We start from the raw sequence: 13306 nt of genomic DNA on the forward strand, positions 1-13306 counted from the left end.
GGCTGCAGCTTGTGGATTCCAAAATTCCTGAGCCCCAAATCATATTTTATATTGAGGAACTGATGCCATCCCTTTACTGGAAAATTCATGTATCAACTCATCGCCCGTGGAGCAGGTCAAGATGAAAGACAGAAACAGACAAAGGTTAGCAATCACTGGAAGCTGCCAGAAACTAAACTGTTTCAGGAGAAAACAGTAGCTTACTTAGACTGTGCAGATATCTTTCTGTCTCTCTAGTTAGGCTTCTTCATGTAAAAGGGACTTGCTTTTCTCTTTAGTGTCCCCGTCTGTGTAAAGCTTTTCTCACAGGCACCATTCATGCCCTAAGAGGCCTCTGGTTTCTAATAAAAATGCTGGCTTGTTCTTTTCCAGATCAAGTGGATAATAATGCTTTTGGCCTGCTAAAACTACTTGTTGTTAGTCCAAAAATGAGCTGGTAGGATCAATTTGCATTGCCTAAATTGGGTGATACATGCACCCTAAACTTGTGAAGAGAATACGGGAAGTTTGCTTGCATGTAGCTAAAACCAGAGAGCAGAGTGTTTCACCTATGAGATGTGAGGTGCAAGGTTACATTTCAGTGAGCTTCCTGCTCTTTGTAATGTGCATGTACAACTAAGATGGAGACTTCTGTGCAGAGGGTGTACTGCAATGGAACTGTTTTTACAGCAGCTAGGAAGTAGTGGTGTTCCAGAACAAAGAGGAGGTAAATGAGAGTGCTTGCTGTGAGTGGATTTCAACATTAGGCCTGTATTGCAGGAAGAGAGTTGGCTAGTATTTCTTAGACCTTAAAAATGCATTTTTCATGTACATTTCTCAAGGCTAATTGAACAGGAAACATATTTCACCAGAACACTGTAATGACTTTTGCACTTCTTATCAATGAAACCCACTCAACTCTGAAGCTTGTGTTTCTGCAAACGCACATGAGAGATGTGAATGATGAGGAATGTTATTAATGCTTGGTTGCATCTCACCCTTTAGTAAATTCCTAGCATCTCTTATGCAGCAAATCATCCTCCACAGAAAAGTTTGTATTAGGATCCTCTGATTTTCCTCTACCTTTACTCAATCACTTTGCTGTTCCCTTGGGCGAGAAGACTGGAGCAATAACCTACAAGCCTTTTACAAGCTCCTGTACTTTGTCCTTGTTACATGGGTCTCAATCTTCAAACCTGCTCCTGTCTCTGTGAAGAATTCTGGTGACTCCTTCCGCTGACAGCTAAACTCCACCTCCAAAGTGGTGAGGGTGAGAAGGGTGGGGGGGAGGGAGAAATAAGAAGGGAGGGGGAAAAAAAAGCAATGGTGAATTAAAACCAAGAACTAGAACTCAAGGTGACTGTTCTTCCATATTGTTGTTGGATGCTTTTTCTTCCATGTTTTTTACCCCTGAAATTTTCTGTAAGCATTTTTCAATCCCTCTTCCCATTAATGCTCATTTGAAAAAAAAAAAAGACACTTGACTCTAAAATATCCTTTCTCTTAGTTTTTTGACAGACAGTACGCTAGCAATTGTAAATGGTTTCCAATCCAAGCATAGGAACAACAGTAAGTGTTGTAAGGACATAGGTGCAAGCTGCAAACTGACAGTGCAGCCCTATATAGTGTCCCATTTGCAGTGCAAATGTCACTTGCAAGGCCCTGCCTACCTACTGGCAAGCTAATGACAAAATGCAGTTAACTGAGGAGGCAACATCAGAAATATTGAAAGCAGATGAGGAGACATCTCCTGCAGAAATGAGTAACTTTGCGAGCGTGTTACAAACTATTCTGCGCACAAACTGGTGAAAGGGGAGGGTCCACAGCTTGTGTGCCTGTACAGACAGCAATACAAGATTTGAACTTTATAGAATGAATCATTAAACACCATCTAAAATAACTTCCTACATGTTTTTAGGCCGATAAATGAAACAGAGCTTTTGAGCAACATCCTGGATTTGCAAATGACGGCAGGCAGTGGTGCTTTCATTACATGCTTCAAGCCTGCCACTCTGAAGTCAGAATGGAGCTGTAACTGAAGTGACAATTTTGTGTGTAATTAGAAAGCAGTTAATCAGCTGAGATTGAGTGTATATCAGAGGAAAGAACAGTACAGACAATGATTAATTGTTCTGATGTGTTGTCGTGATGTCTCACATTGTATCATATCCTCACGGCTGCAAGGTTTGGTTTAGTTAGGTTTGCATTTAACTTGCCTTCAATTTGCTCGATGGTTTAAGCCTATGTAAGTACTGAGCTGTGACTCTATACTGAAAATCTTCACTTTGCAGTCTGATTTGGCAACATCTTGGCAAGGTTAAAAAAGTTCAGTTGTGCGTGTGGTCCCAGGGGAGGTTCACAACATCCACACAAAATCCAACTGAAATCGGCTGCTGACATAGAACTGTGGTCTGACACTGGGCATCTTTAGTGGCAAAAGCAATTTACATTTCAGGTAATCACAGCCACCTGGAGAACTGAAGAGGTCATCTTTTTCAAACCTCTTTTCCTAGATAAATTTGAATACCACAGAGTCCTATGAGGTCCTGAAAACATTTTGCTTGGGACTTGGGAATCAAGACACTGAGAGACTATGACAGGATTAGTCCTGCCCACTACGAAAGAATGCAGTTTGAATTTGTGTTCACAGCACTCTTTCTAGGAAAATGAAAAGATACCTCTCTAGTTTTGCAAGCATCTCAGAATACCAAAAGGGAAAGATTGGGACTTTTCACTAGTATAAAATTTCTTCACCTTTGAAGTGATTCAAATTGCACTGTATTGCCATAACTGCACACCCAACCGGCTGAAACTGTCGCGTTGAGCCTACCTGTGAAATACAGTACAGTTCAGAATGAGGAGATTTAAGAGAATGTCTCCATTTCATTCCATCCTGTATGCAAAGCCAGGTCTTCATTCTAAAGTGTGAAGTACCCAGACAGTAACTATTGTGTTTAGGGGAATGCAGTTCAATACAAAACATTATTTTCCAAATCACTGAAGGTGTGCTTTGTTATGTGTCTGCTTTGTTTTAAAGGGAGTGAAAAGAAGACTGAGTGTAATGGTCTGCTCAGTTCCACATTGAGAAATGCTGGCAATGCTACACTGTGGAAAAAAGCAAATTGGGGCTTTTCTTGCATGTATTCTTATTTTTTCAAGTGTTTTCCTCTGCTACATGAAAGATCTTCAGCTACTGAATAACACAGCAAGGAAAAACTTCCCCCAAGCAGCTACAACAACAGCCAGTCCAGTGATTGAGCTTTGTAGGGTAAACTCTGCTCAGAATGCAATAACACCATTAAAAGATAACAGAACTTTTATTATAACCCCTTACTTTGATGACAGAGAAAGGAAACTCACTCGTGTGATTGGGATTGTTCACCACAAGGATGTGAAAGAACTGTACTGCTGGTTCTGCTGTGAGCCTGATGGAAAGATCTATGTATCCAAAGCAGATATTGATGTTCACACAGACAGGTTTGATTTCCCTTATGGTGCAACAGATATAATTTGTTTGGAACCTAGAAGCTGTGATCCCACACATGTATCCATTCATCAGTTTCCACACGGGGATATTGACCAGCTGCCAAGGTTTGAAATTAAAAACCGGAAGGCTGAGCCCTTTTCTGTAGACTTCACCCTCTGCATCTCTGCCATGTTTGGAAACTACAACAATGTCTTGCAGTTCATACAGAGTATGGAAATGTACAAGATTCTTGGGGTACAGAAGGTGATGATCTATAAGAACAACTGCAGCCACCTGATGGAAAAAGTCTTGAAGTTTTATATAGAAGAAGGAATTGTAGAGATAATTCCCTGGCCAATAGACTCACATCTCAAGGTGTCTAGTAGGTGGCATTATTCCATGGACCCCAAAGACCTTGGCTACTATGGACAAATCACAGCTCTAAATGACTGTGTGTATCGTAACATGCGGAGGAGCAAGTTTGTGATTCTTAATGATGCTGATGAGATAATTCTTCCCCTTAAGCACCCAGACTGGAAAACGATGATGGACAGCCTTCAGCAGCAAAATCCAGGGGTTGGCGTTTTCCTCTTTGAGAATCACATCTTTCCCAAAACTGTAACTACTCCTGTGTTCAACATTTCATCCTGGAATGCTGTGCCAGGTGTTAACATACTGCAGCATGTTCACAGAGAGCCCGACAGGAAAGAAGTTTTCAATCCCAGGAAAATCATAGTGGATCCAAAAAAAGTGATTCAGACCTCAGTCCACTCTGTCCTGCGTGCTTATGGCAGGAGTGTGAATGTCCCTATGGATTTTGCCCTCGTTTACCACTGTCGGGTGCCCCTTCAAGCAAGCCTTCCCAGAGAATCCCTCATCAGGGACACAACACTGTGGAAATACAACTCATCATTAATCATGAATGTTAATAAGGTGCTACATCACACCGTGCTGCAAAATCAAGGGAGGGAAAGTGCAGAGCCAGTGTACGGTAGTGAAGCAGAGGATGTCACTTAGAGGTCGTAGTAAAATCTCAACCGCATGAAGTTTACACCTTACAGAAATTTAGGAGAACATGCCTTTTGTACGACACAAAGGTAATTGCAGTGGATTTGTAAACTAATAAAGGCATCTAGGGAAGTGATTTTCAATCAAAAAAAAAAAAGATTGCTTGAGCCAAGAAGGGTGGTTGAGGCCACAGCCCACTGTTTGCTGGAGATGTTTGCACATGGTTGAAGAGTGCCTCATGACATTATTATATGCAGCACACTGGTGTGCCATATTTCTTCTCCGGGATACATCCCTTTGGAGACAAATTAGTCATCTTTGGCGACAAATTTAGTCATCTTTGGCTCTGAAAGTTACCTCTGCTGGGTATGCCACAATTTATTTGCAGCACTAAAATTTAAAGGTGTTGCAATAGGCCATTGATGTCATGTTCATGTCAACAAAATGCACTGTACAGTTAATTTATTACTCACAGCAGCAAAAGTCTGTTATTTATTGTCCCCACCACTAGAAAACTCCCACCACAGAAGCAGTGAAAATGCCAATGTTGTATTTTGCAGGGATAACTGACACGGCATTTTGGGACATGGTTTAGTGGCCATGGTGGTGGTAGGTTGCTGATTGCAGTTGATGATCTTAGAGGTCTTTTCCAATCTGAACGATTGATTCTGTGATGATGGTTCTATGTTTATTTCATGATTCTATGATTCGACCAGCAGCTGCCATCTCTAAATAAAGTCCAAGTACCGCCGTAAACGACTGGCCTTCATCATGATGTAATTACCGAATTTCCTTGGACTTTCTCAATGATTTCTTCACATTCAGAAAACGCAGCTGCTTGCTCGCGTTACTCCATTTTACACAAGCGCAAACCTTCGCGGGGCAGCCGGTACCGGCGTGCAGCAGCCCCCGGGGGCCGGGCCGGTGCATCGAGACTCCAGACCCGGGCGAGCGGTGCGTGGGCGAACGGCCCCGCCCGGAGCAGCGCAGGGTGCGGCCCCTCCAGCGGCAAGCGCCGGGACCAAGCGTTCCCGACATGCTGGTTGGGGTGACACACAGGGAGTCGGGAAAGGGGTGGGAGGGGTCCGGGAGTGCCGGCTAACAGCCGCTGCCTGTGCGGGGCTCCGGCGGCGGGAGCGTCCCTGCTCCGCTGCCCTCCCCAGGTGCCAGAGGAGCAGGGCAGCGGGGAAGCTACTGCCCGCAGGTTCGTCCGGTCAGACTGCTGGGAGCAAGGAGAGTGTCGGGCTGCAGCTGCGCTGGGGATCCTGCATCACTCGCAGAAGAGGCTGGACAGGCTCGGGAGTTTATTACCACTCGAGAAATAGCAAATTAGATGGTGGGCAGCTGTTGCGTTCCTTATGTTTCAGTACTCGCGCTAACCGCGTAAACGGTAAGTTGCGCAACCTGGTTTGTTGAGTCTCCGCCTGGACGCGCTCCGTGCCTGCAGTGCAATTTCAGAGTCAAGGCAGCGGTGCCCTGGAGAGCGGCTTCGGCGTGCGCTGTGGGTTAGCCTCGGGTGGTAGCTGAGCCCCACACAGCTCCTCCCGTCCTCCCCACCCCGCAGTGGGATGGCCAAGGGCAAAAGTGAGAACTCGTGGGTTGGTAAACACAGTTTATGACGCAAAGCAAAGCTCCGCGGACAAGCAAGGCATTTATTCGCTGCATGCCATCAGCAGGTAGGTTTTTTGGCCATTTCCAGGAAGGTAAGCCTGCAGCACGTGTAACAGTGACTTGAGAATTCAGGTGCCACGATACTACACGTCTGCCCCTTCCTCCTCCTTCCCCCAGCTTTCAGTGCTGAGCATGGTGCCATGTGGTGTGGAAGAGGCTTTGAGCGAGTTTCGTTCAATAGTCTGAGCTGTGCCCCCTGCAAGCTTCTTGTGACAGCCTGCGCCTCCGGGGAGGGGAACCAGCGTGGGAAGCTGAGAAGACGTTGGCACTGTCTAATCGCTGTTCAGCAACAGCTAAAACTTCTCTATTTGGAATAGTGTTTTGGTCACAGATCCAAAACCACAGCAGCCTATGAGCTGCCGTGAAGTCAGTCCCAGCTAAAACAAATGCAAGACAAAAAGCGAAAGTAACATTCTTTTAAATCTCGTCATGCAGTTTTTGCCTGCTCGATTTCTTTGCCAAGGTCGCAAAACCTCGTTGGGCAAAAAAAAAACAGGATAGAGGAGAACTACTTCAAAAAACAAGCTGATTTGTGGTGGTGGCTTTTTAGCTAAACCCTGGATAAACCAAGGATTAGGCTCTACTACTGATTCTAGTACTGAAACTTGCCAGTCGCCTCTTCTCACTTGCTACCTATCCTCACCCTGGATGGTGAGGGAAACTAATAACTTGGGAGTTACCCAAAATTAAACTCGGTGTCATTGCAAATATACTGAAATAAGCGGCACAGAAGGACTTAAATTACCTCAATGCAAAGAAAACACTACAGAGTAAGGCCACAATGCCGAGAACACGTGGGGGAGGTTAACAATGACCGAGGAACAGCTCTAACTAAATTAGTACATTGTTCCACCTTTTACTAAGGGCAATTGTGTTAATTGTGGGGAGGTTAAAGCAAGATGATTCAATAGAAGGTCTGAAAATAGAAGTTGTGAAGCGGAGGTAAAACCAACCGTCCAGCTGGAAGGTGATTGTGAGTAATATTCTGTTTCAAAAAATTCTAAGACAAGCTATTGGAGATTCTGTAGTGGGTGTTTAATAAACCTGTAATGAGTGTAGTGGTACAGTGTGGCAAAAGAGAGCATGAGCAATTCCTTGGGGGGGTGGGGGGAAGAGTATATGCAAGTTTGTAAGTACAGCCTTGTCATATGTAAGATTTTAGAGTAGATTTTAGAAGGGCTATAGCCAGGTCTCTTCTCCCAGGCAGCCAGTGACAGAATGCGAGGGCACAGTCTCAAGCTGCACCAGGTGAAGTTTAGGCTGGATGTTAGGAAGAAATTCTCCACAAAAAGAGTGATTTGCCACTGGAATGGGCTGCCCAGGAAGGTGGTGGAGTCACCGTCCCTGGAAGTGTTAAAAAAAAGACTGGGTGTGACACTGTGTGCCGTGGTTTAGTTGGTTAGAAGGTGTTGGGGGATAGGTTGGACTTGATGATCTCGAAGGTCTTTTCCAGCCCGGTTAATTCTGTGGTTCTGTGAAAAGAAATACGGGGAAATGTGACTCATTTGAGGAAGCTGATCTAGTGAAAGGGGTCCCTGCACACAGCAGAGTGGAACTACATGAGCTTTAAAGGTCCTGTCCAGACCAAACCATGACATTCTCAGACAGGAGCTCTTTATTTTTACTTTGCTGCAGAAGAAAACACGTTGTGTAACTGCACTTGGCTGAAAGACTGGGTAGATGTCTTCATCTTTGTCTGATGACAAGCTCAGATGTGTCTGTGCAGTGTGATGCATCTGCAAAACAATCTAACCCTAGTGTGTGTTGAGAAAGAACATTTCCAGCAACGATGAGAAAACTTCCATCCCTGTCATGTACAAAAGAACAGAGATTTCTGGTTGTCTGTGCTAAAGGTTAAATGAAACTGGGCCAACTGTAGAGAAGCAACAGGTCACTAGAAGAGTGTTTCTCATGGGGTGGTATTAGAACAGCCTGTCTTGTTTAAAATAAAAAAACACAGAACCAAACTGATGCAAAGTAGCCCTTGATACCATTAACTAAATTCAGTGTGAAAGCAAATCTGCATAATTTGTCTTCTGTTCTACTTGAACAGGAATTGGAATTAAAAGGCACAAACCCAGAGTTAATTATTGTTGCTGTTAGTGCTGTTACAAAATGAATTCTCTTAAATGTGCTGGAAGCATATTTTTGAGGTTAAAGTTGGCCAAGTGCTCTCTGTAGTGAGGCTATAAAAAAGTAATGTTCCTAATTCACCTGACTTAATGTATTTTTCTGTCTACATACCTGTGCTGTTAATTTCAGAGGATGAAAATTCATGAGTCACACGTTGGGAAAAGAATACATGAAATTCCTCAAATAACTACAACTTTAAGATACTGGGTCCTGGTGTGTCTTGAGTTCTGTGTTCTGCTTTCTTTGCTTCTGGAAGTTGCTGTTGTTTCAGATCAGGATGTGCCTGCTCAGAATCCTTTATCTACCCATTTTCATCAGGCCTATAGTGTGGAACTAAAACCCATTGCCCCCCAAAATGCAGACAGGGAATATTTTTGTAGTTGTCTTTTAAGTTTCTGTGAACTGTGGATGTATCAACATGCATGGATTCATTTCCAGAAGGAAACTTTAGCAGCCTTAAAAAAAACAACAATCCAATGTCGGTTTTGCTTCAACAACCACATGCTTAAGTTTGTAATGTACCTTAACTTCTGGGGAGGCAACTATGGTTTGCTCAAGAGAAGCAGAACTCGTTTTTCTGGTAGGTGTGGCTGCTCTTACAGATATTAAGGAACACCAGCCCCATCTGGAATAAAAAGTGCCAGCCAGTGTCTTAGGTATGGCACAAGTGGTTTTTTCTCCCACAGTATTGTTCTGTATTGAACATTTCTTGCAGTTAATCTTCAAAGGTACTGAAGCTTTTGCCTGGTTAAATTATTTGGAGAGGATACCTTAGGAGAAAATAAATGGAGGACTGAACAGAACTTCTGTCAAGCTGTCTGCTTTGAAAGGTATTTTTTAACTATTAATAATTAAGAAATAATTATTAATAAATTAGTAGTAATAAATTAAGTGTAACCAATTATTGGTAATAAATTAATGGTATTACACGGTAATAAATTAATTATTATTTAATGCTGACATGTTTCGATATTTCTTCAGTAAAAACTGTTAAGACTGAACAGTATTTTAAGCCCTAAAGATAAAAGATTGAGGAAAAAGTGTTAAATGTGACCTGCTCTCTGTGGTGAGAACACCAAAATACACAACAGCCTAGAAATAAGAGTGCCCAAGGGGAACAATTTGTCTGACTTCAGAATGTTGAGACTTAGAAAATGTAAGCTGTTCTCAGCCACCAGTTGCCAGCAGAAAGTTGTAGGGCAGTAGCAGGCTCTTGCCGTTTGTAGTGCTGCTCTGAATTGTATGGGGGACTTCAGAGACAAAAGAGTTGGTGCTGGCTGCTGCTGTTTGTGCCTGGGGTGATACAGTCAGTTTTCTGGTGGCCTATGGCTTTTCTGGTCTGTAAAGCAATTTCCTGGTAGCTAGGAAAGGCTGTTAGAAATCTCATCAGCCTTGGCAAGTGGAGTCTTTTAAGGAGTATGTTGTGACCATAGCTCTCCTTACTTTGCTTTTTCAGGAAGGAGCCATTGTGAAAATACTGAGTGTTATTTGGAAAGCACGGGCAGTAATGTTGTGCATAAACTCAGCTGGGGTGCAGAAGCTGGATTTTACTCGTTGGCAAGTACCATGTCAAAGCAGAAAAGCAGACCTGGGGGGAATTTTCAAGCCAAGCCGTAAAATTGCCCTTGAATTTTGGCACCTGAAGTTATGAAACTGCTGAGTATGAGGGATGGATCAAAATACGGATTTAGGTTCTTTCTAGTGTTGGATCTTTCCCACTTTGAAAATGCTTGATTTTTGTTGCCTCACAAGTCAGGATTGAGATAAAGGCTCTCAAAAATTGCTTTGCACAATGCGTGAAATGCAAAAAGAAGTATGGAATATTAGGTTTAATTAGGATTTTAGAATAGAAAGAGATCTCCAGCGTGTGTATTCTCCCTGAAGATACTTAGATTACTAAATGCTTCTGTGATTCCATTAGGAGTTTTGAGAAGTAGACAAAAGGACAAGAAATCCAAGAACCTGCCAGTATCTGCTGCACATTGCTGCCTGTTGGAGCTATAAAACATACACCTAGAAATGTGGATCTTTTCATGGTGTGGGTTTTGTTTCTTTTCTCAGCAACTGGCTTTATGCAGCAGTGACATGCCCACTAGAAATGTTTCTTCAGCTAGTGCAATAGAATCACTTCATTCTATCCTGGCATTTTACCCAGTCAGGGATATTCTACCAGTGCAGTTCTCTGATCTAACATGAATTTGATTAAGCTGAGTCACTCTTCTTCCAAGAATCTCTGTGGTACAAGCAGGCCTTTGAAGAGACTTGCTGTCACCTTTATTGTTTGTGGGTCATACCTGGATACCAAAAGATGATGATGTAGAGGAAACTTGAAGGTGAGCTGCACTTGCAGGAATTGCTGCTGGAGAGGGCTATGAGCTCCCTGTTAGGATTTAACACCTGTAGCTCATGACTGCTGCTGAAGACTTTGTCCATCCAGGTGCTCAGGGGTGCTTTGCTGTCTAGCAGCAGCAAGACTTCAAGACATGACCCCCAAACTACGTCAGGAGCTTAGCCAGTGTGAGGAAGCTCAGATTCCTAGCAAGTAGCTCTAGCAAGGTGATCTTCCTTGCAAGCTCTGCCTTCTACAGTGCTAAGTAGGGTAGAGAATGGTAGCTGAGAATGCTTTATACCTGCATAGATTTCACCTGTCTCCAGGTGAGTTGTGTGAATTGACCCTTCTGTGTATGTGTTATCTTCCCTGTGGTGAGCAGCAGGTTAGGGAATTTATGCACTAGAGGTTTTATCTAGACCATTGTTTGTAGTCCTCAACTGCCATGTTTTTAATGACCTTGAGTTGTGCATTTTCCTTTTACTTGTCTCTGAGAAGCCTGGTTGAGAAAGGGGATTTTCAATGTGTAATTTAAGTCTGTACAATGGGGTGGGGGGGGAACCACTCAGACATTTGTTTTGTTTTTAAAACTACTGCCTTATTATTTATTTAGGTGTTCTAAAATTTTAATTATGGAAAGTAACAAAAAGGGCCACAAAGATGATCAGAGGGCTGGAGCACCTTTCCTGTGGCGGGGACAGGCTGTGAGAGTTGAGGCTGTTCAGCCTGAGGAAGAGAAGGCTCTAGGGAGGCCTTCCAGTACCTGAAAGGGGCTACAGGAGAGCAGGGGAGGGACTTGCAGTGACAGGAATAAAGTGAATGGCTTTAGGCTGGGAAAGGAAAGATTTCGACTGGAGGTTAGGAAGAAATTCTTTACAGTGAGGGTGGAGAGATACTGGAACAGGTTGTCCAGGGAGGTCATGGATACTGCCTCCATTGAGGTGTTCAGGACCAGGTTGGATGAGGTCTTAAGCAACCTGGTCCCTGCCCATGGCATAGGGATTGGAATTAGATGATCTTTAAAGTCACTTCCAAATCAAACCATTCTATGGCTCCTTGTTCTCCTGTGCATAGACCTCTTACCATATTCTCTCACAGAACTCTAAATGCGCAGAAGGTGTTCTGCATGTCCAGCATATAGAGGCACAGTGTCACATCCAGTCTCACCCATCCCATTGCAGGTGTGTTCTGTGGTTGGTCTTTCATAAAGCAGAGTGGATGGGTGTCTTGACTAACTCATTGCACAGTGACAGAGATTTGTCCCCCATCTTGTTTGTGAAACTCTTTGAGTGTTGGCCATGACTGAATATTGTCTAATGCTACCTATTTTCTTTTCTGCAGATGTGGCAGTAGAAAGTGCAAGGACAAAGGAATTTGCATCTACATTTAGATACATTCAGAATGTTATGTGGTGGGAAGAAGTCTTACTTTGCAGCTGCCGTAGGCCTCATTACTCTAACTTCAATGGTCACGCTTTCTTATCTTAGGTTACAGAGACTGTCTCATCTGCCAAAAGTAATTCAAGAAAGCAGCAGGTGTAGAGGGAAAATTGCCAACAGCACCATAACACCATTAAAAGGTAACAGAACTCTTATTATAACCCCTTACTTCGATGACAGGGAAAGGAAACTCACTCGTGTGATTGGGATTGTTCACCACGAGGATGTGAAAGAACTGTACTGCTGGTTCTGCTGTGAGCCTGATGGAAAGATCTATGTATCCAAAGCAGATATTGATGTTCACGCAGACAGGTTTGATTTCCCTTACGGTGCAACAGATATAATTTGTTTGGAACCTAGAAGCTGTGATCCCACACATGTATCCATTCATCAGTTTCCACACGGGGATATTGACCAGCTGCCAAGGTTTGAAATTAAAAACCGGAAGGCTGAGCCCTTTTCTGTGGACTTCACCCTCTGCATCTCTGCCATGTTTGGAAACTACAACAATGTCTTGCAGTTCATACAGAGTATGGAAATGTACAAGATTTTTGGGGTACAGAAGGTGATGATCTATAAGAACAACTGCAGCCACCTGATGGAGAAAGTCTTGAAGTTTTATATAGAAGAAGGGATTGTAGAGATAATTCCCTGGCCAATAGACTCACATCTCAAGGTGTCTGCTAGCTGGCATTATTCCATGGATCCCAAAGACCTTGGCTACTATGGACAAATCACAGCTTTAAATGACTGTGTGTATCGTAACATGTGGAGGAGCAAGTTTGTGATTCTTAATGATGCTGATGAGATAATTCTTCCCCTTAAGCACCCAGACTGGAAAACGATGATGGACAGCCTTCAGCAGCAAAATCCAGGGGTTGGCGTTTTCCTCTTTGAGAATCACATCTTTCCCAAAACTGTAACTACTCCTGTGTTCAACATTTCATCCTGGAATGCTGTGCCAGGTGTTAACATACTGCAGCATGTTCACAGAGAGCCTGACAGGAAACATATAAGCAATCCCAGGAAAATCATAGTGGATCCAAAAAAAGTGATTCAGACCTCAGTCCACTCTGTCCTGCGTGCTTATGGCAAGAGTGTGAATGTTCCTATGGATTTTGCCCTCATTTACCACTGTCGGGTGCCCCTTCAAGCAAGCCTTCCCAGAGAATCCCTCATCAGGGACACAACACTGTGGAAATACAACTCATCCTTAATCACAAATGTGAACAAGGTGCTGCACCAAACTGTGCTGTAAGCTGAAGGGAGGGAATGTGGAAC

At 43.5% G+C, this 13306-nt stretch overlaps 2 protein-coding genes across 2 annotated transcripts; both read left to right on the plus strand.

The window, feature by feature from the left end:
- Positions 1–3025: 3025 nt before the first annotated feature.
- LOC104306565 (uncharacterized) lies at positions 3026–4462 on the plus strand. The gene has a single exon (XM_009907539.2). It carries the CDS (start codon positions 3068–3070, stop codon positions 4460–4462), a length of 1395 nt encoding a protein of 464 aa, XP_009905841.2. The 5' UTR covers positions 3026–3067.
- A 7501-nt stretch (positions 4463–11963) lies between these two features.
- Positions 11964–13304, plus strand: LOC104306566 (uncharacterized). Its single transcript, XM_009907540.2, has one exon. It carries the CDS (start codon positions 11988–11990, stop codon positions 13281–13283), a length of 1296 nt encoding a protein of 431 aa, XP_009905842.2. The 5' UTR covers positions 11964–11987; the 3' UTR covers positions 13284–13304.
- Positions 13305–13306: the final 2 nt, after the last annotated feature.

This window comes from Dryobates pubescens, chromosome 29 (genome assembly GCF_014839835.1).
Source record: "Dryobates pubescens isolate bDryPub1 chromosome 29, bDryPub1.pri, whole genome shotgun sequence".
Lineage (NCBI taxonomy): Eukaryota > Metazoa > Chordata > Aves > Piciformes > Picidae > Dryobates > Dryobates pubescens.